Here is a 20,449-nt window from a genome sequence, read left to right on the forward strand (position 1 = left end):
TACATGTATGTGGTTCCTGGCTTACCATTAAGAGTGTGAATGAAATAAAATATTGTTGAAAATTCTGAACACACAGAAGTTAGAAAAATCAGAGGTGGGTGTGACACCCCCTGTCCCACAGGGGACAAGATACCCTGGGAAGAAAACACAAGGTTGTGTCCAGTGAGCTGCCATGTTCAAAGCAGCTGAATACCCTTAGTGTGAGATTTCTTGGCAGAAAAGGTACAAAAAAAGCTTTGTGTTTCATCACTCGAAATCAGGACAGGCTGTATTTCTAAGAAAGCTGTTTCATTTCAGCCATCCATTAAGCTTGCTACAGAAATTACTGGAGAAAAACCCTGTGGTTTGGTACACATGCCAGACAGAAACTCTGATTAATCAACTTTTCTGTAGGCTCATTCTCCACTCTGTATGCGTGTCATCTAGAAAGATGGGAAAGTTCAGCTGGGTACGGCTTTCACTTCCTAAGCTGCAGAGGTAAACAAATGCAAATATTTCTTTTCTGTGTATCTTTCCTTACAGGGGAGTGTTACACTTGGTTATCAACTGCCATTTTGCAGGAAGCAAAGCATGCACTTGCAATACTAATCAGTAAGCTGTTCCAAGAGTCAGTGGCTTACTTCTTGCACCCGAGTAAATAAATTACCTGTTAGAAAGGACCTAGCGTCATCTCAAGGTAGTGAAAAATTATCTGACAGGGTTAATAATTCCCCACGTGTTATGTTTTTAGGACTTTTAAGTAAGTTCCCACTGAAGCGGGCTTGTGACGATGATGATGATGTGAAGGTGGCTAACTGCTTTTCATTCTACATGTTTGGAGCAACATTTCCGATACAGGCAGGCAAAAGAGTGGTAAAAAGTGAGTGGAGAGTGTGAAGGTGGGATGCTGAAATACTCCACGACTGAACTTTCAGCCTCCCGCAAAGCATCTCCCCTGGAAAACCCAGCGAGCCACCCGAGACGGGCAGGCAGGCGGGACCGCGACCCCCTGGCAGGCAGGCAGGCAGGTAGGCAGGCAGGCTGGCAGGCTGGCAGGTAGGCAGGCTGCCAGGCAGGCAGGCTGCCAGGCAGGCGCTGCGGGGCCGAGGCAGCAGGCGGGGGCCGAGGCCGCCGCTGCCCCTCCGACGGGCTGGGGAAGGGGGCCCTTCCCCGACACACCTGCCAGCGCAGCTGCTGGGCGCCGCGGGAAGGCGGCGACCGGGTAGCGCTCCCGGCGCCGCAGGTGCCGCGGCAGTCCCCGCCGCGGCAGTCCCCACCGCGGCGGGCTCGGCGACCCGGCCCCGCGCAGGCCGCTGCCCGGCGGGGCGGGCGGGAGCGGGAGGCGGGGCGGCGGGGGCGCTCGGGCAGGAGGCGGCGGCAGCCCCTCCAGCACAGGAAGTCGCCCCGCCGAGCGAGAAGGGAGGAGGCAGGAGGCAGGAGGCGGAGCGCTGCCGCTCGGCCCGAGGTACCGCGCCGCTTCCCGGGGTGGGCGAGGGGCCGCGGGCGCCGGGGCCGGCCGGCACCGCCGGGCCTGCGGTTGTCACGGCAACCAACCCCCTCAGGGCGGCGGGGGCGCGCTGCCCCGCCGCTCCTCCGGCGCCGCCATTGGCCTGCGGGCAGCGAGCGTCCGCACTGGCGGCGCGCTCGGCCGGTTCGCTGTCCGCCGCGGGCCTCCGCTGCCATTGGCCGGGAGAAAGCGCTCGCCTCCGCGATTGGCCGGGGCGCGCTGCCAATCGGGGGGGCGCCGGGGGCGCCCGGGTGCCGCCCTCGGAACGTGGGCTGAGGGGCCGGGAGGGGTTAGCGGCGGCGGCCGCCGCGGCCATTTTGGGTGTGGGCGGGAAAAGCCCCCTCTCTCCCCTCCCCCGCGGCCTGCGCTGTGCCCAGGAGGCGAGGGCGGGCGGCTGGCTCCCGTCAGGGCTGGGGCTGGCCGTGCCGCCTCACGCAGCCGGCAGCGCTCCTCGGCTGCCTGGCCTAATTCCCCCGTGCCTGCTGGTGGTTGGTGCCAGGCTGGGTCCTTTGCCAGGCTGCCACTGGCCGATTTGGAGAGAAATAAACCTCTTAGCAGGGGGTCTCCTCGGCGAAGGCTGTATTCGAGGCTTGGCCCGGGGGCTCTCAGGAGTTGACAGGAGCCTGCGATGTCTCCGTGCGAGGACACTCCACAGCTTTCCCTCGTGAGCTCAACTCCTCATGTGCTGCCCGCCAGCGTGGTGTGGCTGGGTGTGTGTGGGTGAAACTCCGTCTGTGTGGGGTTACCCGGTGTCTGGGAGCTGGACAAACAGCTGCTGTGTGTGTGTGAGTAGGCAGACCCCCCACGCACAGTGAGGCCAGGACGTGTTGGAGCTGCTGCACATGCAGTGTGTAATGGGGCTGTATGGGGTCGGCCGGCTGTGCCTGTGCAGTAAATCTGATACAACCTGGGCTTGTTGAGCTGGCTGTGTTTACTTTGCAGGTGTGATGTGTTCCAGGTACATTGGACTCCTTTGTGTTTTCTGCAGAGTGCGCTGGTTGTGCTTACGCTCAGAAAATCCTGGACAGAAAATGGGAGCCACAACATTTCTAAATGTGAAGTGTTGGCAGAGATCTCTGCCAGTCTATTCGTGTGGCTCTCAAACTGCTCTGCCTTACGTCAGCCTACATAGTTATGAGGACAGGGCGTAGTACCAGAAAGCCCCTTTAAAAGAGCTTGTGGTGTAACAGGGCTGTATATACAGCACATACACTCACGCACAGTAATTCAATGACATGTTATAAAAGGCTCAAGTTCTTTGCTTTTGGGGAGCGGGCTCATTCCTAAAGAGCTAATCAGAATGGAAGGGTACCTGTTAACAAAGATGTGTTGACTTTCTTCCAGCCTTTGTTACTGATGTGTGACTTCCATAGTGGAAAATTGTAGAAAGTGATGTTTGAGGGATGCACAAAAATCCACAAGTATGTGGAAAATGGAACCATTTAAGTATTGTTATTTGGTATGTCTTCCTTGCCTGAATCACTTCACCTCTTGGTACAAAATGGGCTAGGGACAAACTTGGTTGTTCAGAAAATAGCTTGTCTGCTCACTAAGGAAAAAATTGGCAGATGCTTTTGTTGACATGATTATCTCTGGTCATGAATTAGTACAATTTACCCTTCTAGGACTTGTTGTCTGTCTTCGTGGAAGCTGTGAAGATGTAACTCTACTTCAGGTCCGTACTCGTGAGTGTAGAGAAAACAAAGAAGAAGTGTTGACTTTGAAATAAATTAATCCCACCAATACAAACAGTTGACACTTTTTTTTTTTTTTTCCTCTTCAGGAAAGGGCAGTTGCTCACTTTTTTCTGTTATTCTTGCTTCAATATGTAAATCCTTTCTGTAATTTATTTTATAATTTATGTATAGTCTTCTAGCTGAACCTGTTTGAGCAGGGGTAGATGAACCCAAGTAGATGACCTCAAGAGGTCCCTTCCAACATCAATGATCCTGTAATTCTGTGAATTTGATTTATTAATTTAACCAAGTAGAGATACAATTGACTTCTTAGTCTGTCTAAAGTAGTATTTTGTATCTGCAAAAGCAATATAGAAAATAGTTGTTTCAACACAGATGTGGAAGCTCTTCAAATATCTAGGTTTTGAAATATTATTTCAAATCAAATTACTAAACCAGAGATTCCTGTTAGCATTGGTAAAACTCCTCTTATAATTAACTTTAAATCTTGTATCGATATACATACAAACACATATATGTGTTTCTATTAAGTTCCATAAAAACAGGACTATCTCTTCTGTTTCAGATGTAAGCAGCTGAGTTCCTGAATTCAATTACTGCATCACATTGAATGAACAGGATTTTTCCATACATCTTTCCTTAAAACCAGACTTTAGCAAAAGGTAGTATGCAACAAGATATATACTTTTCTTCATAAAATCAAGAATAAAGGCAGTACATTTTATTACTGTTTTTTTATTTTCATAAACTTGAACTGTACAGAATAAGTTTGTATGCATTGGAAGATTCCACATGCACTTCTGCCGGTTCCCTGACTTCTTCATAGCTCTTGCCGTTACACTCTGCAGCCTCTTCAGAAAAGGATGCCGATTTGTGTGCGAGTTTTACAGCAGGTATGGGAAAATCCCTTAACTCACTATTGGTCACAAATACAGAATGAAGACTAGTCATGTAAGCTAATACATTAACCTGTGATACTGCCCAGTGTATATCTAGGATCTGCTTGGTTCAAATATTTCAGCCAAATCCTGCAGCCCAGTCTTAAAGGACAACTTAGCTCAGTGCACTTTATGGCAGTACCTCCAGGAAGCATCCAATTTTAGTAGGCTCTGCATAGAAAACAAGGGGGGTTTTTTCAGTGCAATGAAGACATTTCCCTTGGATTTTTCTGTGAAATTTGTTTCTTGATACCATGAATTAGTTTTGTTTCTTAGTTTTAAAAAGTCTTTCAAAAGAAACCAGACAAATACCATCTAGATTAGTCATAATTAATTGCAGTTGGAATTTTAGAGTTTCCATGAGATTTTTCTCATAACTAGGAAGTTCTTGGTTTTCTTTTCCTTTGGGATATTTCCATATTAATCTACATTTTTCATTAGGCAAGGCAAGCTGTGAATTATAGACAAGGATAGGATATTTTGGAAAGTCTTTATATGTTGCTAAAGCAGGCTAATGTTACAAAATGGGGTTACATGTTAAAAAGACCTAAACCAGTTTAATATCATCTTGGAGAGCCAAGTTGCTCTTTTAAATACTTATTCTTCATAAGTAAATTGTTATGTTTATGAGATAACATAAAGAGAAGGAAACATGGATGGTTGGTAGTTTATGTGTTAGGAGATACATAAAGAGAACAAAATATAGATGGTTGCAAGGTGTAGACAAAGAAAGAAGCTAATGATTATCATTTACAATAGAAGTCTCCCTCAATCCTCCGACCCTCTTAACGATACTACTGTTGTAATACAGTTACTCTTGGGAAACAGGACTGTGAAAGTATATGTGTTCTGACACAAGCTCTTTAAATTTTTCTGCTTTTGTAGATTTTTTTCAATTGCTTGCAGGTTTACTTTTTACTGAGGAAGAAATGTGAAGAGATTTACAGAATACCTACAAGCTGATCATTTTTTAAAATAAAAAATGAAGTGCTTTTCAGTGAATGGCTATCCTCATTTCAAATGAAGTCTGCAATGATTAAATATTAAAATGATCGATGGTTTAAATTAATATAAAAACTTTTCAGGAGATTATTACAAAGATTAACATTTTTAATGTTTTAATACATCCGTAGTTTATCAATCACAGCCACAGTGAAACTGTTTTTAGTTACCAAGCTGATGATCTCGTATATCATTGCAATATTATGCACAACATAAACATCATGGTGTCGTTGGTAGAGGAGATGAAGAAATACAATTGATGTTATTGCTCTTTAATAATCAGTTTTAGTCTTGAAGTATTTTTTGACACACAGAATAATCAGGTAAGATTTTTTTTTCCCTTTGGAAAGAAGATAAGGAGGAAAGATAGTCCCACAAAAACTGTGGTGTTTGCCATTTAAGAATGAACTCTGTTTCATGTAATGACAAACATAGATGGTCACTGGTCCTGCTACAGAAGAAGAAAAAGCACTTTCATGTGTTTTTCCAAGTAGGACTTGCATTAATGCAGCTTTAATATCCCAAAATTCTCAGCAACAGCCTATGATTCCTGACACATTTTTATTCATTAGAATTATATTTGAAGGTCATGGGAAAATGTCAAGGCACCCCAGGTGCTTTTGTATCACTAGCTGCGCATAGATACCCCTATAATTCAGTGGGCTGAGTAAACACTTACTCCAGGCCTTCTTGACATGGACAGTGCTAATTCCCTTGTTTCCCATTTCTTCTGCATTTTTTTAGCAGCAAGGCTAAAAATCAGCGTCAACGATTTTTGAGTTTGATTTTTGCCTCTCTAACCACATATTGCAATGATACAATGGAGCTTTATACAATACAGTTTATTGTGTCCCAGGACTTTTTGCAATGTTAAATATTGTAATTCATACATCAACAAAATACTGCTTATTCATGTGTTGTGATTGTTCTTGGCATCGTCCTTCATCCAGTATGTTTTAGCATCAAAAACAAGACAGAATTAGAAAGACATGTTGTGATGAATTAGCCAATGTAAACCCAATAACAGGTGTAAAGAAGCATGGGAAATAGTCAGGAGAGGAAGGGTGAAATAGAAATCCAAGAATAGATGTTGAGCTGGTGAAATGAATACATATGGAAAGACTGTTCTGACAGCAGAAGTTTATGGTGGAGAAGTCACTTGTACCAGAAAGGGCAAATATGAGAGAGGGAAAGAGCAAAGGTTAGTGCTAGGTTAATGTTGAGAATGGTATTGCGAAGTTAAAATCCAGCAGGCAAACTGAAGCACACCATTTTGTACACAAGTTTGTTGTCAGCTACTAATGCTTTTATTTCTATTCTTAAGTAAGACAACAAAATAAGATGGGGTTACGTTGCCTGTAGTTGGTTGCCTCTAGCCAGAAAGCCAAATTTATCCTCATGTATTTCCACTGAAATAAAATAAATAATGGAACAAAATAACCTTTTATGTTATGAACTGTTTTTTAGAGTGGGAAACAGATTGGGTTGGAAATGTAGTAGATTTCAAAGTTTCAATTGTTTTCTCTCCGGCTGTGCTGTGTGGTGTAAATGAAGAAAAGGTTAAGTTTACCCATGATAATTCCCTCTCACATTTACATTATCAATCAGCCTTTGTAGCTTTTTGTGCTTTTATCTATTGTGTTTCCATTGTAATCTTTACATATGAAGTTCTCAATTCTACAAACTCTTATGCTCAAATTTATTCACAAATGGCTCTGACAGATGTGCTCTGGAAGCCTTAGATGCTGCGGCTTAAGATGCTGCCAGCTGGTCGCCTTCTCCCCACCCCTCAGATTACAGTCTGTATGGAACAGCCAGCAATACCTGCACCTTAGTTCGCTTCCCTCACCTTAACTCATGTTTCTTTTTGGATGGCTTGCGGTGATGCATAGGCTGGGAATGGGGTCCTGGGTCCCGGGGGCAGAACGTACCCCCTCTTGTTGCCCTTTCTTACAGGCTGCTCATCCCTGGCAGAGAGGTGATTGAACACCTGGGATCAGCCACATCGTAAAGCCTCTCAGATACCCAGAGCTTGTTCATGAGACTCCCCTGTAGTTTCAAGTTGAACATGTTTTAAACTTTCTATTTTAAATTACCTGTTTTTTTCAACTTGTTACTGTACCAAGTCAGTGTGGAGGATATTTCAGTACTTGGCTTTACCATGTCACCATCTCTACTTGAACTCTCACCTCATGATTTTGTCTACTCTTAAAAGTGATCATGCCTAAAAGCTCATATTAAAAAACATAGATCTTTCTTTCATGTAGTATGTCATGTAGAAATTGTCCAGTAGGCGGTTTTAGTGTTGCACTGATTGTGTGTGGAGCTGATTACGCTCTCCAATTAAGATTACATCACTAACTTCACTGCTAAACAAGTTTTGTATTACTTGTGTTCTTGCCAAAAGGAAACAGTTAACCTGGAGCAGTGTATTACTTGCTTTGTTTTTGTGTCTTGGCTGTCAAACTGAAAGTACACTATTTGTATAGCTAACATTTAAATTTGATTAGGTCCTTGATTTACTGTTACTCAACTAAAATTAATTTTAAAATTAGGACTGTACAGTAACAATAAAATGGATAAAGAGCTGGTGAACTGCCAGCATTCAGAAGTAATGGCTGGAGGCCACTGTCAACAGATGAGGACTTGTGGGGACTTTCCCCAGTGTTTGTGTCGGGTGTGATGCTTTTGCTGTTATAGTCAATTGTCTGGGTGTAAACATAAAAGCAATAGTGACAAACTATGGATGGTTCAGTGGGTGCTGGATTGATGAAGAAGGGATGAAGTTTAAAGCGTGGCTGAGATCATGGAAATATGAGTCTGTTAAAATGCAATTTGTCTGCAAATGTGTTGAGGAAGAAGGAATGCTGGATGTGTGTACAGAATGGAAGATTTTATCTTGTAAAGCTGTGACTGTGGGAAGACTTGGGGTTGTGAGGAAGCACCTGTAGCCAAAGGGGATTCAAGTGCAGGGCAGTGGCAAGAAGGGCTGGTGCTGCCTAGTAGAGGCAGGGGGAGAGGTAGGAGGGCTGTTTAAATCCCTTTAAGACCGGTGCTGGAATGTTGCATCTAGTTCTAATTTCTATGAAAAACATGTCCTGAAAAGTTTGAAAGTATGATGAAGTTCCTGGAAGACACAGACTTACTTCTGTTAATGGTATTGCCTTTAGTAGGTGGGCTTGAGAGTAGGTCAAGCTTGCCGTGATGTTTCTGATCACGTCTCCTTACCTCACTGATGTTGGACCTCAGCAAGCTATCTGTCCCACCTGGCTGCTGCAGAGGTCCTCCTACATACACAGTATTGAGTGTCCTAGGCAAGGCTATGCTGCATCTCTCTGAATTTGTCATTTCTTCCCATTACAGAGGGTGCAGAAAGCATTGTTTCTTTTTTGTTGTATATATACATCATGGAAAGATTTCTATAATATGTTTTTTCAACTTTAGACTTTGCTGTGATTAAACTTAAGTATGGTTTTAATGGAACCACAAAGAATTGCAGCAGCTAATAATTTGGGGTTTTTTTGGTTCTGCAGTCATAAAATGGTCAGAGCAAGGATAGATGTTGCTTTCTTTGGAATTTTTTGACATGCTATTTAATTTATGAATTATTAATTTATTAATCTTCCATAATTAGGAGTGAAGAGGTTAACAAAGCATTCTTAGATTTCTGTTTACCTTTTTATTCTGAAAGGTAGGATAATTTGAAAGCTGGGTTATACAAAGCAGCATACCAACAGGCTAAATAGGAAGAGGGTATTCTGGAAAAATGATTATTATAGAGACAAAACCTATTTAAAAAAGCTTCAAACTATTTTCATTTTAAGTACACCAGTGGGGTTAAATAATATTAGTAACTTCTGCTAAAGTAACAGATCATAATAATTTAAAACAAAAGGTCCCAGCGCACTTGCTAATATCCTTTATGGCTTCAGTAAAATACATCTGAAATGATTTACACAGCAGAGCTTCTGGATGAATTCTTCCTGTTCTACATGGGAAGAGGGCCTGTTTATTTTCATGCATGTTTATATAGACCCATGGAAATTATGATCTAAATGTGGGGACCGTACTAAAACATAGCCATATATGCAGAGTAAAGAACTCAAAGCACTAGCATTCTGTCATTTATTGCACACAAGTAATGTATATTGTATGGGCAAGGGTTCAGTTCTGTATCCTGACCATAGAAGGACTCTATAGCATATATGTACTGTACCTTGAGGAGACCTTCAAGGGGAGGGAATGGTGTGTGTAGGAAAAAGCTCAGGGCAATGGCTCTCTGACCAAACTTGCCTCTTGTCTGGTTTTGAGCCTTCAGACTTAAGCAACTGTCAGTGCTGGAAATAGCGAAGAGCTGGAAAGATGTTTCCCCTGTACTATATTGGCAGAGATTTTCATTAACTCACCTCATAAAAAAAAAAAAAAAATCAGTATGCAAACAACTGGGATGGCTGTAAAGCTGAGTACGTGGGATAGAGTATTCAGAAGTTAAAAGCAGAAGCAACTTAGCTAAAGTCTTCTTCTTTCAGAGTTGACCCAGATCTCCTTAAACTTAAACTTGGTTACAGGGTTGTACAGTTTTTGGTACAGTAGTGACCAGACTGAGCAATTATAGCAGGAACAGAACAGACCTGCAGTTTCTTGTGATGTTTGTGTTGAATCTGTTTGTTCTTATGAAAACCGGTCTGAACTCATTTACTGTATGCTCTAGCAGGGTTTTTTTTTTGTTGTATGCAGTCTACAAGGCTAGATTTCAGGCAGTATATCCCCCTCCTAATAAAACTATGGCAGTGCTGAAGCATGTGTTCTCCTTTGACTCTAGCCAAGGGCATGTGCAAACCCCTAGTGCTTAGAGAGCTGCACTCAGGAAATTAGAGTGAATGAAGTGGATTGTCATCTGCCATTTTGTCTCAGGCTAGGGTTTCTGAAGAGATGCTCGCAAGCTGATAGCTACTCATTAAATGATCTCTTTTAGGAGTCTTATAACTGTTCCGTTCCTAACTAGTTTGAGGTGTAGAAATCTCTCAATCACACATATCTTTTAGGCCAGAGAAGGCCAACCTTTCACACATCAGAACATAGGATCTTAAAAATGTGTGGTCTCCAAAAACAGCAACCCATGAAAAAGTGTTAAATTTGTATTTCACTCACATTTTTGTAATAAATAGAAGTTCACGTGTACTGCATGGCTTGAAACATCCAAAAGAGTACTTTTTTTGTGTGTTAGTCTCGGTGCCATCCTTTCCTTTGTCATTCTCCTGGGCAATGAACCTTGCAGCAAAATTCTTCTTTGTGCCACACACATACACTGTTCGGGAGTAGTGGGAATAGATGGGGACACAGTCTCCTCCCATCCTGTGGTCTTACGGGGAAAGCTATGAAAAGAGCCCAAGCAGACGTTTGCATAAATGTTTGTGTCCGGGATCTTCAGATGTTCACATGACTTTCTGCTATTTCAACTGATACTTTTCAGCTAGTTGCTGATTTTTTTTTTTTTGCTGCCTTTTCTTCCCAGCTGCACTCCACACTTGTCTTCTCTGCCTTAAAATGAGGCAAGTAAACAGTACCACATTTTCTGATGGCTATCAAAGCTTATTTTTTTCATTTGGCGCATATAAGGGTTTTAGCCTGATTTTGATCCACTCCTTTAATTTAATTTTTGTTCAAGATTCAGATTTTTGATAGATATCAGTGATCTTATATTCCCTTTTTGTCCAAATAAAACATAAAGCTCCACAAGAGATGGTATCATGTACACTGTTACTTTATTCTTTATTTTAAAACTCATTGCCTTTAATGGCATCTCTAGGTAGGTTTCAGGAGAGCCAAGTCTTGAGCAATTTAGATATAATCTGCAGAGAGCGTGCTTGGCCTATTGTTTTGAACTACTTTGGAAACTACTGAGCCGATGTTACTTAAGCCGTATTAAACTCTTCACCCAATTATGGCCTAATCCTTCAAAACCAATAGAGTAGGACTTGGTTTTGAAAATGCTGCTGCTAACATCTATGGGTCTGTTCACTAAGCCTATTAAGCTCATTATTAAGTGCTGTAGGGCTGAACTTTGCATTTGACATGTTAACACTAAGTTATCTACTGGTTTATCTACTGGTTTTTACCTCAGACAATTTTAAAGAAAAAATACAAAAAATCATGTATTGCGTTAAGGCTAAGGAAATACATGTCAGCTTTATCTTCTGATCTTTATGGGTAGATTTAACAGGTTATTCTGTCTTTAATCAGTTATTGAAAATAGAAGAAAACATAGATGCCAAAACAAACAAATTAAAACTCTTTACACTTAATGTTTCTTTTGCCTGGTGACTAGAATAGATTTTTTTAAATTTTTTTTTAAGCTTGGCTGCTTTTCTGAATGCCTAATACAGCATGTGAGACAACAAAAGTGGCATAAAACTATTTTTGTTCATTTGTGTATCAGTCTATTTAATACTTATCAAGCTGCAGTAGTTTCAGAGAAAGGAAAAATACCCACATTCATTCTGAAGCCTGGATGGAAAGATTACCTTTTAAGTCCTTTCGAACACCGGGTTTAGTAATGGAACTAATAATTCAGTTTTGCTGAAGTGTTACGATTAGGTTTACGTGTACTGAAGTGTTATTTGCTGCTGTCATTTGTAGCCTGTTTTCAACTTTTGCATGCTCGCTCAAGGTAAGTGAGGCAATCATTGGGCTATAAACGTAGTGACCAGTTTTAGCAATTATTATCACTTGAAGTCATGTGTGATGGGACATTGTATTATACTACAGTGAAATATGTAACAGAAGGCCACATTTGTCTGCCTCCCAGCTTTGGGCCTGTGCGGCTTATTTGTGGCTTTTTTCTCTTCTTCTGGTTTTCAGTTATTAGGTTGATTGTCAAGCAGGAATGGACTGTTTGCCGAGAGCTGGTTTTCTTCTCGAACGATAGACAAAATTCAATGAAAATCGAATCAAAATAGATGAGATAGCAATAATAGAATTAATGGGGGAAAATTAAGCTGAAACTTAGCCTAACATACTTTAAAAAGCATTTTTTTATAAAACAGGGTGAGAGGAAAGGAAAAATTCCAGCAGTTTCAAATTGTCTTGTTTTGATATATTTCTTCAAATAAACTATTTCAATTTTTGAAGAATTCACTCAGTATTTTTAATGATCCAAGATAATGCAAGCGGAAAAAAGGCACAATAGAAACAAAAAAAATTATCAATATGGAATTACTTATTGTTCTGATTTTTTTGTGTGTGTGAATAACTTCAAAAGTTACAAGATTTATTCTTACTGAAGGTCATAATCCCATTTTGCAATATTGAAAATGTTGTGAAACAGGCCTTCTGTCCTCTGGACGGTTGTGAACTGTAGTTTAAGATGGATATACTAACGGGAAGTATAATTACTCCCTAAATATTTCTTCTCACTTAGAGAAATAAGAATTTAATTTCTGTCAAAAATGAGCCTAAGCTTAAATTCTACAAATGAGGAGTTAACAAGTGTATATAATTAAAGCACCCAAGCTTATAGCAAGCTATGACTTGTGTCAGTCCCAGGAAAGGAGTAACATCTGGAAAAAATGGATTTTTTTTGTCACTTCCGAAAACTAAAGAGAGGGGAGAATAGAGGGGTTATTTTCTGATTTAAAGAAGGGAAAGAAGTCGCTCTTCCCCTGCTGTAACACCTAGCAGGGCAAAACAAAATTTCTGAGATTTTGGAATAAGACCTCAGTGAAGCTATGTGACACTATTAAATGCAAGAATTGTAACTTCATAACATATTAGAAGTGAAGTGCTTAGGCAGACTTAGCTGATTTTGAAATTTAAGGTCTATGACCTCTAGCTTTATACCTGTTATTTAAATTATTCCCTACTTCATCAAAGGAAATGAGTGCTGAAGGGATGTGTGGTGGGGATCAAAGAGGGAATAAAAGTGCCTGGATTTAACCAAACCGCAAAATGTTTGCTGCTGCTGCTTCAGTTACTGAGACAGAGCAACTAATTGTTTCTCGTCGTTGCTCTTGACTCGATGAACTTTTTAACTTGCGAGGCAGAAGGCACATGCTTCATTTCCATCTTGTGCAGTCGTGGTGGTGATGGTGGCGGTGTCCGCCATACTTACCCTCAGACCACAGAGGTGGCTGTGCAGTATCTGTGGTTGCTCCTATGGAGGCTGTACCCATCCTTGATGGATGTGCCTCTGGGCATCAGGGTAGTCTGGATGCCTCTTTTCTTCTCACCCTTTTTACCTCTGATTTCTACCATAGCTGTCCGTCCCCCCCCCAAAAAAAAAGTTTAAACAGATTCTGTTATTTTGAAGAATGTAATTCTGAAATACTGCATATGGTGTCATTTATTGTGTAATTTTCCCTTTAGCAGAGATTACTCTTTCCTGTGGGAAATACTACATTTTGAACTGTCTGGCAAGGCAGAAATGAACCACATGTATGCTTTTTTCCTTCATGAACTTATTTAAGGATATTTGCTTGACACACCAATGCCATCATATATTCATAAAAATGAAAAAAAAAATCTTTGAACGTTTGGAATTTTAATTTGTTCAGATGAAGATCTGTCTTCATATTAAAATGAATATATGTTGCACAGATGGTATAGCTCTACTCAGCTCTGAAGTGAGTAGGGAATTTGGTTCTGAAGACAAATAACGAATCCTAATAATGAAAAGTAAATGTAAGGTGCATAGAATTGCTACAAAATGGCTGCAATTCCACAAAATGTCATACTGTTTTTATAACAAGTATAACACCAATTGCTAAACAGATATCTTCTGCATAAGTAATGTTTTTATAAGTGAGTTTTGGCCTAGTACATTTTGATTCTTCTTCCCGTAGAAGCTCTGACAAACTGTACTCTACCGGGAATGGAAGTAACCTTTGACAGTTTTAATAGCCTCTTTTTCCTTAAAAAACCCCAAATTTACATAAGTATGAAGTCTTTTAAAAAAAAAAATCTTAGTCAGGTTTTGCAGTCCTTGAAATTTCCACTTTTTTTCCTGGCTGTCATGAATACTTTTAATGATAATCTTTTCAACTCTTCAGATGTTTAAAAACATTTTATATCTAGCAAAAGTAAATAGACTTTTTGCTAGAGGAGTAAATGCAAATATTTGGGCCTAAATAATCCCACCAAATTTTAGGTACTTAGGGGAGGTTTAGGAGCATAGCAAGAAAGCGAGATTGCTGAAGGCAATTTGGATCCCTTACCATTGCATCTCTTTCTTCATTCTCTCTAAAGGGAGCGAAAGTGGCCTCCTGCATAACTTGGGTGTCTCGCTTACCTTCCTGAAATCAGGTGGAACTAATCTGGATTGTTGATGACATTTATTTTTTGTAATATATTGCCTCAGGATTTTGAAACATCCAGGAGAATATGCTGAGTATTCATATGGACTATTACCTGTATACTACTTTTGTTAAATAAATGTAGAGCTAATATCATGGGTTTTGTAGGCACTGTATAACTAACAAACAACAGAGCAGCTCCTTTCCCTAGAGTGCAAAGGGCGCTTGCTGGAAGTAACAATGTGCTTTTTGTTCCTGGTGCTTACATGAAGCTATGAAACAACCTGATATATGTCAGAATAAAAGTTGTAATTCCTAGATGGTTTTGATGTTGTGATATGTTACAGTGTTTGTTCTCCTTGTGTAGAAAGTTAAAATTATTTTAGCAATATTTGTTCAGCTGGAGTTATGGATCCTGGTTTTTGATTCTTTTTCCCAAATTTAACTGAATTTAAATCACCTCTGCTGCTTTCAAGGTTAAATTAAGTAACGAAATGTTAAATTTGTTTTATTAAAAGAAAATTAAATAAATCCCCAAAGAAAGTAGAGCTCGATTCTGCAAGAAGCACTGTGGGCAGGTATTCTTTCCATTGAAATGGTCTCATCCTTTGAGAGAGACTTTCCACAGGAATGGTGAAGACTACTGTAAGACTTATCAATAGAACATGAATGTATTTTTTCCTTTTTTTTGTTTGTTTGTATGTTTTTTTTAAAGTAGTAGTAGTAAAGGTTTTAAAATTCTTTCTCTTGGCTAAAGTATGGTTAAAGTATTCAGCTGCATTATTCTTGCAATTTTGACTGCAGGTTACTTCCACTGTATTTCTTCCACTGCCGACAGACTGTAGTTACTGTACTTCAGCAGTACACCAAAAAAAAGCCAATTAAAATAACCAACTGCAATGATTTGCAAAATACCTACATGCAGACAGCTTCCCACTTTAAATGCAGTGCTACCACTTCTTCGGAGTTCATGGAGGATCTGATGTGCTCCTTGGGTTTTAGCCGAGGAGGATAAAAGGCTATTTTTGCTCTCTTGTAACTTGTAAGGGTTTTAATATCCACTATTTATTAAACTATGAGCTATGGAATTGACTGGTAAAAGACCAATTCTTTCACTGACATCAGTAAGCTTTGAATCATGTTAAAGAATGATTTGGGTTATAAGTTCAAATTATCAACCTGCATTGCATCCAATAAAAAAAAAAAAAGAAGGATTTTAAAGTTAGATATCCATTTGCAATTAAGGATAAGGTACTTCTGTATATATGCAGATATTCACTGTGCATTCACCTGCATTTTCAATTACAGCTGAAGGCTTGGTCCAGTACTTTTACATTCTGTAGTGGTTCTTTTCTGTCTTGGAGTTTTACTTGCTTTTCTCTCAACTGACTAGCTGTATTTCAGCTACAAAACCAGTCATTTCATTGATTATTTTTATTTCTTTAACGTGCTCTCTATTAATATTTAGGCAGCTTATTGCTGAAGAATACAGACATACCATCAACTATCGCCACTAAGAAAGTTTGTACACATGCTCATATGTAGATCTTTGAGTGTTCACTAGTTCACACTTTAAGCCTTATCACTGTTATTAATCATTTGTATTGTGCCATAAATGGACAAAGTGCAATCTTTGTGCTATATAGTCCCTGTACTTATTTTTTGTTAGTATTTCTAAAGTCACTCATGGTATGTTTCTATTTCATTAAAGTAATTGCTTTAAATTTTTTTGGTTGATACAGTGTGTGTATGCATCAAGAAGAGTGAGTTTGGATTTAAACACTCCTGTGGCCAGACCTTGAATGGACATTCAGAACTGGTTTTTATCTCACAAAATGCTGTTGACAGTTGGAGGTGATAATAGGCAATTTATTGTGTATATTAATTATTATCAGTCACTGCTTATGAATAAAAGAGGAGGAAAAGAAAAATCACATGTTCTTCCAAGGGTGTAAGCCTTCACAGGTGAATTACTAGAGGGGAAGAGAAAGAGGGTGAAAAAACAGTGAAGGGAACCACAAAAACAAAGATGTTTTTTGACCTTGTAGTATCTCTGAAATAGCAATAAACAAAAAATCATTCCATTGGGCCTCACTTCACTTTCTTAAAACCATCTTTTGTAAAAGCTTGAAAGTTGAGGAGGGCTCATGTTGCCTTCAGATCTGAAATTACTCTTGAAGTATTTTTAGTAGCCTGTAAAAAAAGCAGTGACAAGCTCCTTTATGTGTTTTTTAAATGGTTATGTAGTCATTAAAATTCTGGGGACCTGAAGGCTGCTCGGGGTGCATGCAGCATGGTGTGCTGCCTATCCCTTCCATTTGGCAAGGAAACGGAGGAAAGGCCAGGTCCTCCACTCGCTGATGTCGGAGGCAGCGGAGCAGCCAGACGCAGCTGGGAAAGACTTGAGTACAAATTTTGTTTACAGTAAAAGTTAAGATGACCGATTATTGTAGGATGACCATTGCTATTTTAGATGGGGAAAAGGTGCTTTTCAGATCGTTTCGTGGCTCATAAAGGTTCCAGGCTTTTCCTTTATGGAAGTCTGATCAGAAAGTTACGCTGGAAACTACTCCCACAGCAAGGTTCATAAATAATAAATATTATCTCTTATTAATCCATATTTTAGTTTAACTCTGGCTCATGGCAAGTTGCTTCCTCAGGGAATGCAGGATTCTTTACAAGAGAAGGTGATGAGCCACAGTCCCCGAGGAATTAAATTGTGAAAACAATCTCGGTTTCGTACATGCTAATATAGATTTGTTATTCCCTTTCCACATCTATCACAACACATTCTAAATTGTGGCTGATCTTTTATGCAAATAGCTGTCTTATTAGACATTGCGGCTGTATGTGCTAATGTCTCCATGGGTTTCTCGGGCGTTTGCTATCTAACCATCAAAGTAGTGGAAATGAATGATGATTACTGCATCCCTTTGAAGAACAAAGAGGAGTCGAGGTTCTAGATGCGGGAGTTGGTGACACTGAGCCACACGGGCAAATGCAAGCATCTCTGTGGCTTGTATTAAGTCAGGAAATAATTTTTGCCTGTATTTTCTTTCTGTTTTTTATTGGCACTGCTGAAACTGCAAACGTCTTTCACAGCTGATATTTCATTACAAAACATTAGTAGGCTATTGAAATTGCAAAAGGCAAGTCAAAACAGTCTCTAACAGTGGCATAAAAAAGCCAAGAACTAGTTTTGCAGTGTAAAATCTGTTATTTCCTCAACTAGCTGAAAGTTCAAATGGTACTTTTATTTTCCACGCTCATTGTTCTGTTGTGAACTTTATGTGAGAAATACAACTAAGTTGAGAGAATAGCTGGGAAACATAATAGAGGGGAAAAAAACTCCAGTGGATTACAGTTCACTGCTTGTGTGTTTTACATAAAATGGGAGTATTCTGAGTATTCTCTGAATTAAACCAAAATAATGTATGGAAACATTAGAACACTATAATTGAGTTTTCAGTTCGGATTAAAAAGTAATGGCAGTCTTTTATACCTTGTTATTGTTCCTGAATACCTTTAAAAAAGGTTGCTGATTTTTGAGCACCAAAGTTCACAGTGCCCTGTGTCCCACACCTTAAATTAAGGAGCCTGTTTCCATCTCTGTTGTTCCGGATTTGCCACTTGACATTAAATGCCAATAATTCTTACAGAATAGATAATTACAAAAGAAACTTAGTGGTTTTAAAATGCATGAATAACTGGTGGGATCATTGCTGCAGCTATACTTTACACCTTGTTTAAAGCTATAAAGGAAATAATGATGGATGTTTAAGGTTGTGATGCTGACGGTAGTCCATTCAGCAGTGCCTTGGCATGCTTTTTGGCCCATGGTTTGGCATCGCAGTGCCTTCAAGGGCTGCATTTCCCAGACAGGGTGCCTTGGCAGAGTCCAGGGAAGCTCATCTTGCTGTAGCGCAGCTGGTTATGCCTAACAGAAAAGTAAAATTTGTAGATACTCCAAGGCCATATGTGCTCAATCTGTGGACAGTTTGTGGCTAACCGGGACGGTTCTGCCAAAGTTTGCCCTTGGCACTGTGCTCGCCAAGGCCGGTTGGGAAAAAGCAGGTGTTGGCTGTTGTGTGTCTTCTGCGCTCAAACCGTAAATCTGACACTTCTGGAAAATGTCAGTCCTCTTGTGAGCGCAGGGGTTGATGTTGGGACACTGGTGTCATAAAGATGGTCAAACAGTGGGGCTTATCATCGCTGTGATGAGTGATGTCTTCAGCCCCACCAAAATGGTTGAAAACCAGTGTTCTGAGCAACAAGCGTGACTACAAAAGCCAGGTATTTTTTGACTATGGAAAAAGAAGTGAAATGAGCATGTTTGTAGAATCTTACTGTATCTTTTGAGTGGCAGCCCTGCGAGGGGATGAATAAGAGACCATAAGGTTTTGCACATTAAACAGGTGTATCAAGGGTTTGCTAGAACACTACTCAGATGACGCTTGTTCAGTTACGTGGATGGTGTGGGAGCACCAAAGTATCAAAAAGAGTATCTTTGGACGAATGATAGTGCAGTTCCCTGTACAATCCTAGTGTCACCTGCTTGCATCGTGCAATGTGAGAAGCACATTCAGGAGTCACGGTGGTTGTTACCTAATGCGTTGAAGGTGATTTTAAACTCTCAATACTTTGGCTGAGAGGTGTAAAATGGGCACAGCCCCAGCTCTCACCTTTGTTCTCCACTTGTACCGGTTCCTCCCCCTTGCTCAGGGTGGCTGGAGGGCTGTGTCTGCAGGTGAGCAGTTACACCTGTGGATGCACACCTGCCTAGTCCTGCCTCAGACTCCCAGGTGTAGTGTAAATGTGTTTGCCAACAATAGAAGCAGCTCACAATACTACATTAAATCCCTCGTTTACTAAAGAAAAAGGTTATATAGGAATGTAATTCAATGGTACCAAATGCTGAATTACAGAGCAATCAGTTTAAATCCTTTTTTTTCCTTTTTTCATTCAAACTAACAGGCATTTTGTAGTGTTAATAACCCATGCAATGGGGAAAAAGGTATGTTTAAAATTATCTAATAGTTTTCAGAATAGTGATGATTAACTCTGGTGTCTCATTGTACTCTGGGAAGGCTTATGTCTTTGTGTATAATCATGTATATGTTGCTTGTTACAGTTTTTGCTGATGTTTTAAGTCATTGATTTCCTTAGTAATTTATTTAGGAATAATGCGGGTTTTTTTTTCTGATACTGACAGTGATTTTTGGATTGAAAACGATGGGTAGAAAAGATGCCTCTACAGCAAGGACTCCTGTTGACCAGTACAGGAAACAAATAGGTAAGAGATCTGAAGAAAAGTTTGTGTGCTTAAAAAAAGATTCTGGTTTTTTTCAGCCAGACCACTTAGTGTAACAAAATGTGTTATTCCTCTTCAAAAACTTTGTTTTGCTTATGAGTGGTGCAAAATAATGCACACTCCAGGGAATCATTTTTTATATGCTGTTGACTAATTCATTCAGCAAAACCCTTTATGAAGACAATGTTTTGAGTAACTTGAAAAAGTCCATGTTCTGTGTTTGGAAATACTAGTGAAATACTGCAGCGCAGCGGCCCCACAATGTTTCTGAACTGTTGGAACTTTCCTGATTTTCCTGTTTGTCTCCAGTTTAAAATACGGACATTTCTAACCAAATAATCCTCCTGCTTCGTAACAATTTTTGATACACTGAATGATACAGACCTTAACGTTGTATAACTGCATTTATTCTCACACTAATGTAATACTTTTAGCATGTTAATCATTTATTTTCCTAGGTCTTTTTCTGTTCTTACCCATTGTATATGTAGGTAGCTTGTATATAAAATACACACATGCACACACACGAATGCACACGTACACTCACACAGATACCTGGCACATAGCAGGCTCAAATCCCTATTTCTTTGCTTAAATGCAAAGGTAAGTGACTTATTTTTGTAATCCATATATGAGGATTCTGTCTCTCTAGGTGTTAAATAATATTATAAAACAGACACAATATTTTAGAAGTATGTATATAAAATGAAGTACCTTAATCTATA

General features: G+C 40.1%; 1 protein-coding gene across 14 annotated transcripts in view; it reads left to right on the forward strand.

Moving 5' to 3' along the window:
* The first annotated feature begins 412 nt into the window (after nucleotides 1-412).
* The window catches only part of TRIQK (triple QxxK/R motif containing), a 64,056-nt gene continuing 44,019 nt past the window's right edge, over nucleotides 413-20,449 (forward strand). The window contains exons 1-6 of one of the 14 annotated variants that reach the window (XM_072852217.1): nucleotides 1,380-1,444; nucleotides 3,112-3,161; nucleotides 3,749-3,845; nucleotides 3,946-4,076; nucleotides 16,156-16,267; nucleotides 19,626-19,706. In XM_072852217.1, coding sequence (XP_072708318.1) covers nucleotides 16,216-16,267; nucleotides 19,626-19,706 — 133 coding nt within the window. In that variant the 5' untranslated portion in view covers nucleotides 1,380-1,444; nucleotides 3,112-3,161; nucleotides 3,749-3,845; nucleotides 3,946-4,076; nucleotides 16,156-16,215. Of the gene's footprint in view, nucleotides 478-1,354; nucleotides 1,445-1,763; nucleotides 2,197-2,255; nucleotides 2,272-3,111; nucleotides 3,162-3,748; nucleotides 3,846-3,945; nucleotides 4,077-16,155; nucleotides 16,268-19,625; nucleotides 19,707-20,449 lie in introns of those variants that run through there. The other 13 variants (XM_072852215.1, XM_072852220.1, XM_072852219.1 and 10 more) reach the window with 13 other exon arrangements.

This window comes from Ciconia boyciana, chromosome 2 (genome assembly GCF_034638445.1).
Source record: "Ciconia boyciana chromosome 2, ASM3463844v1, whole genome shotgun sequence".
In the NCBI taxonomy this organism is placed as follows: Eukaryota; Metazoa; Chordata; class Aves; order Ciconiiformes; family Ciconiidae; genus Ciconia; species Ciconia boyciana.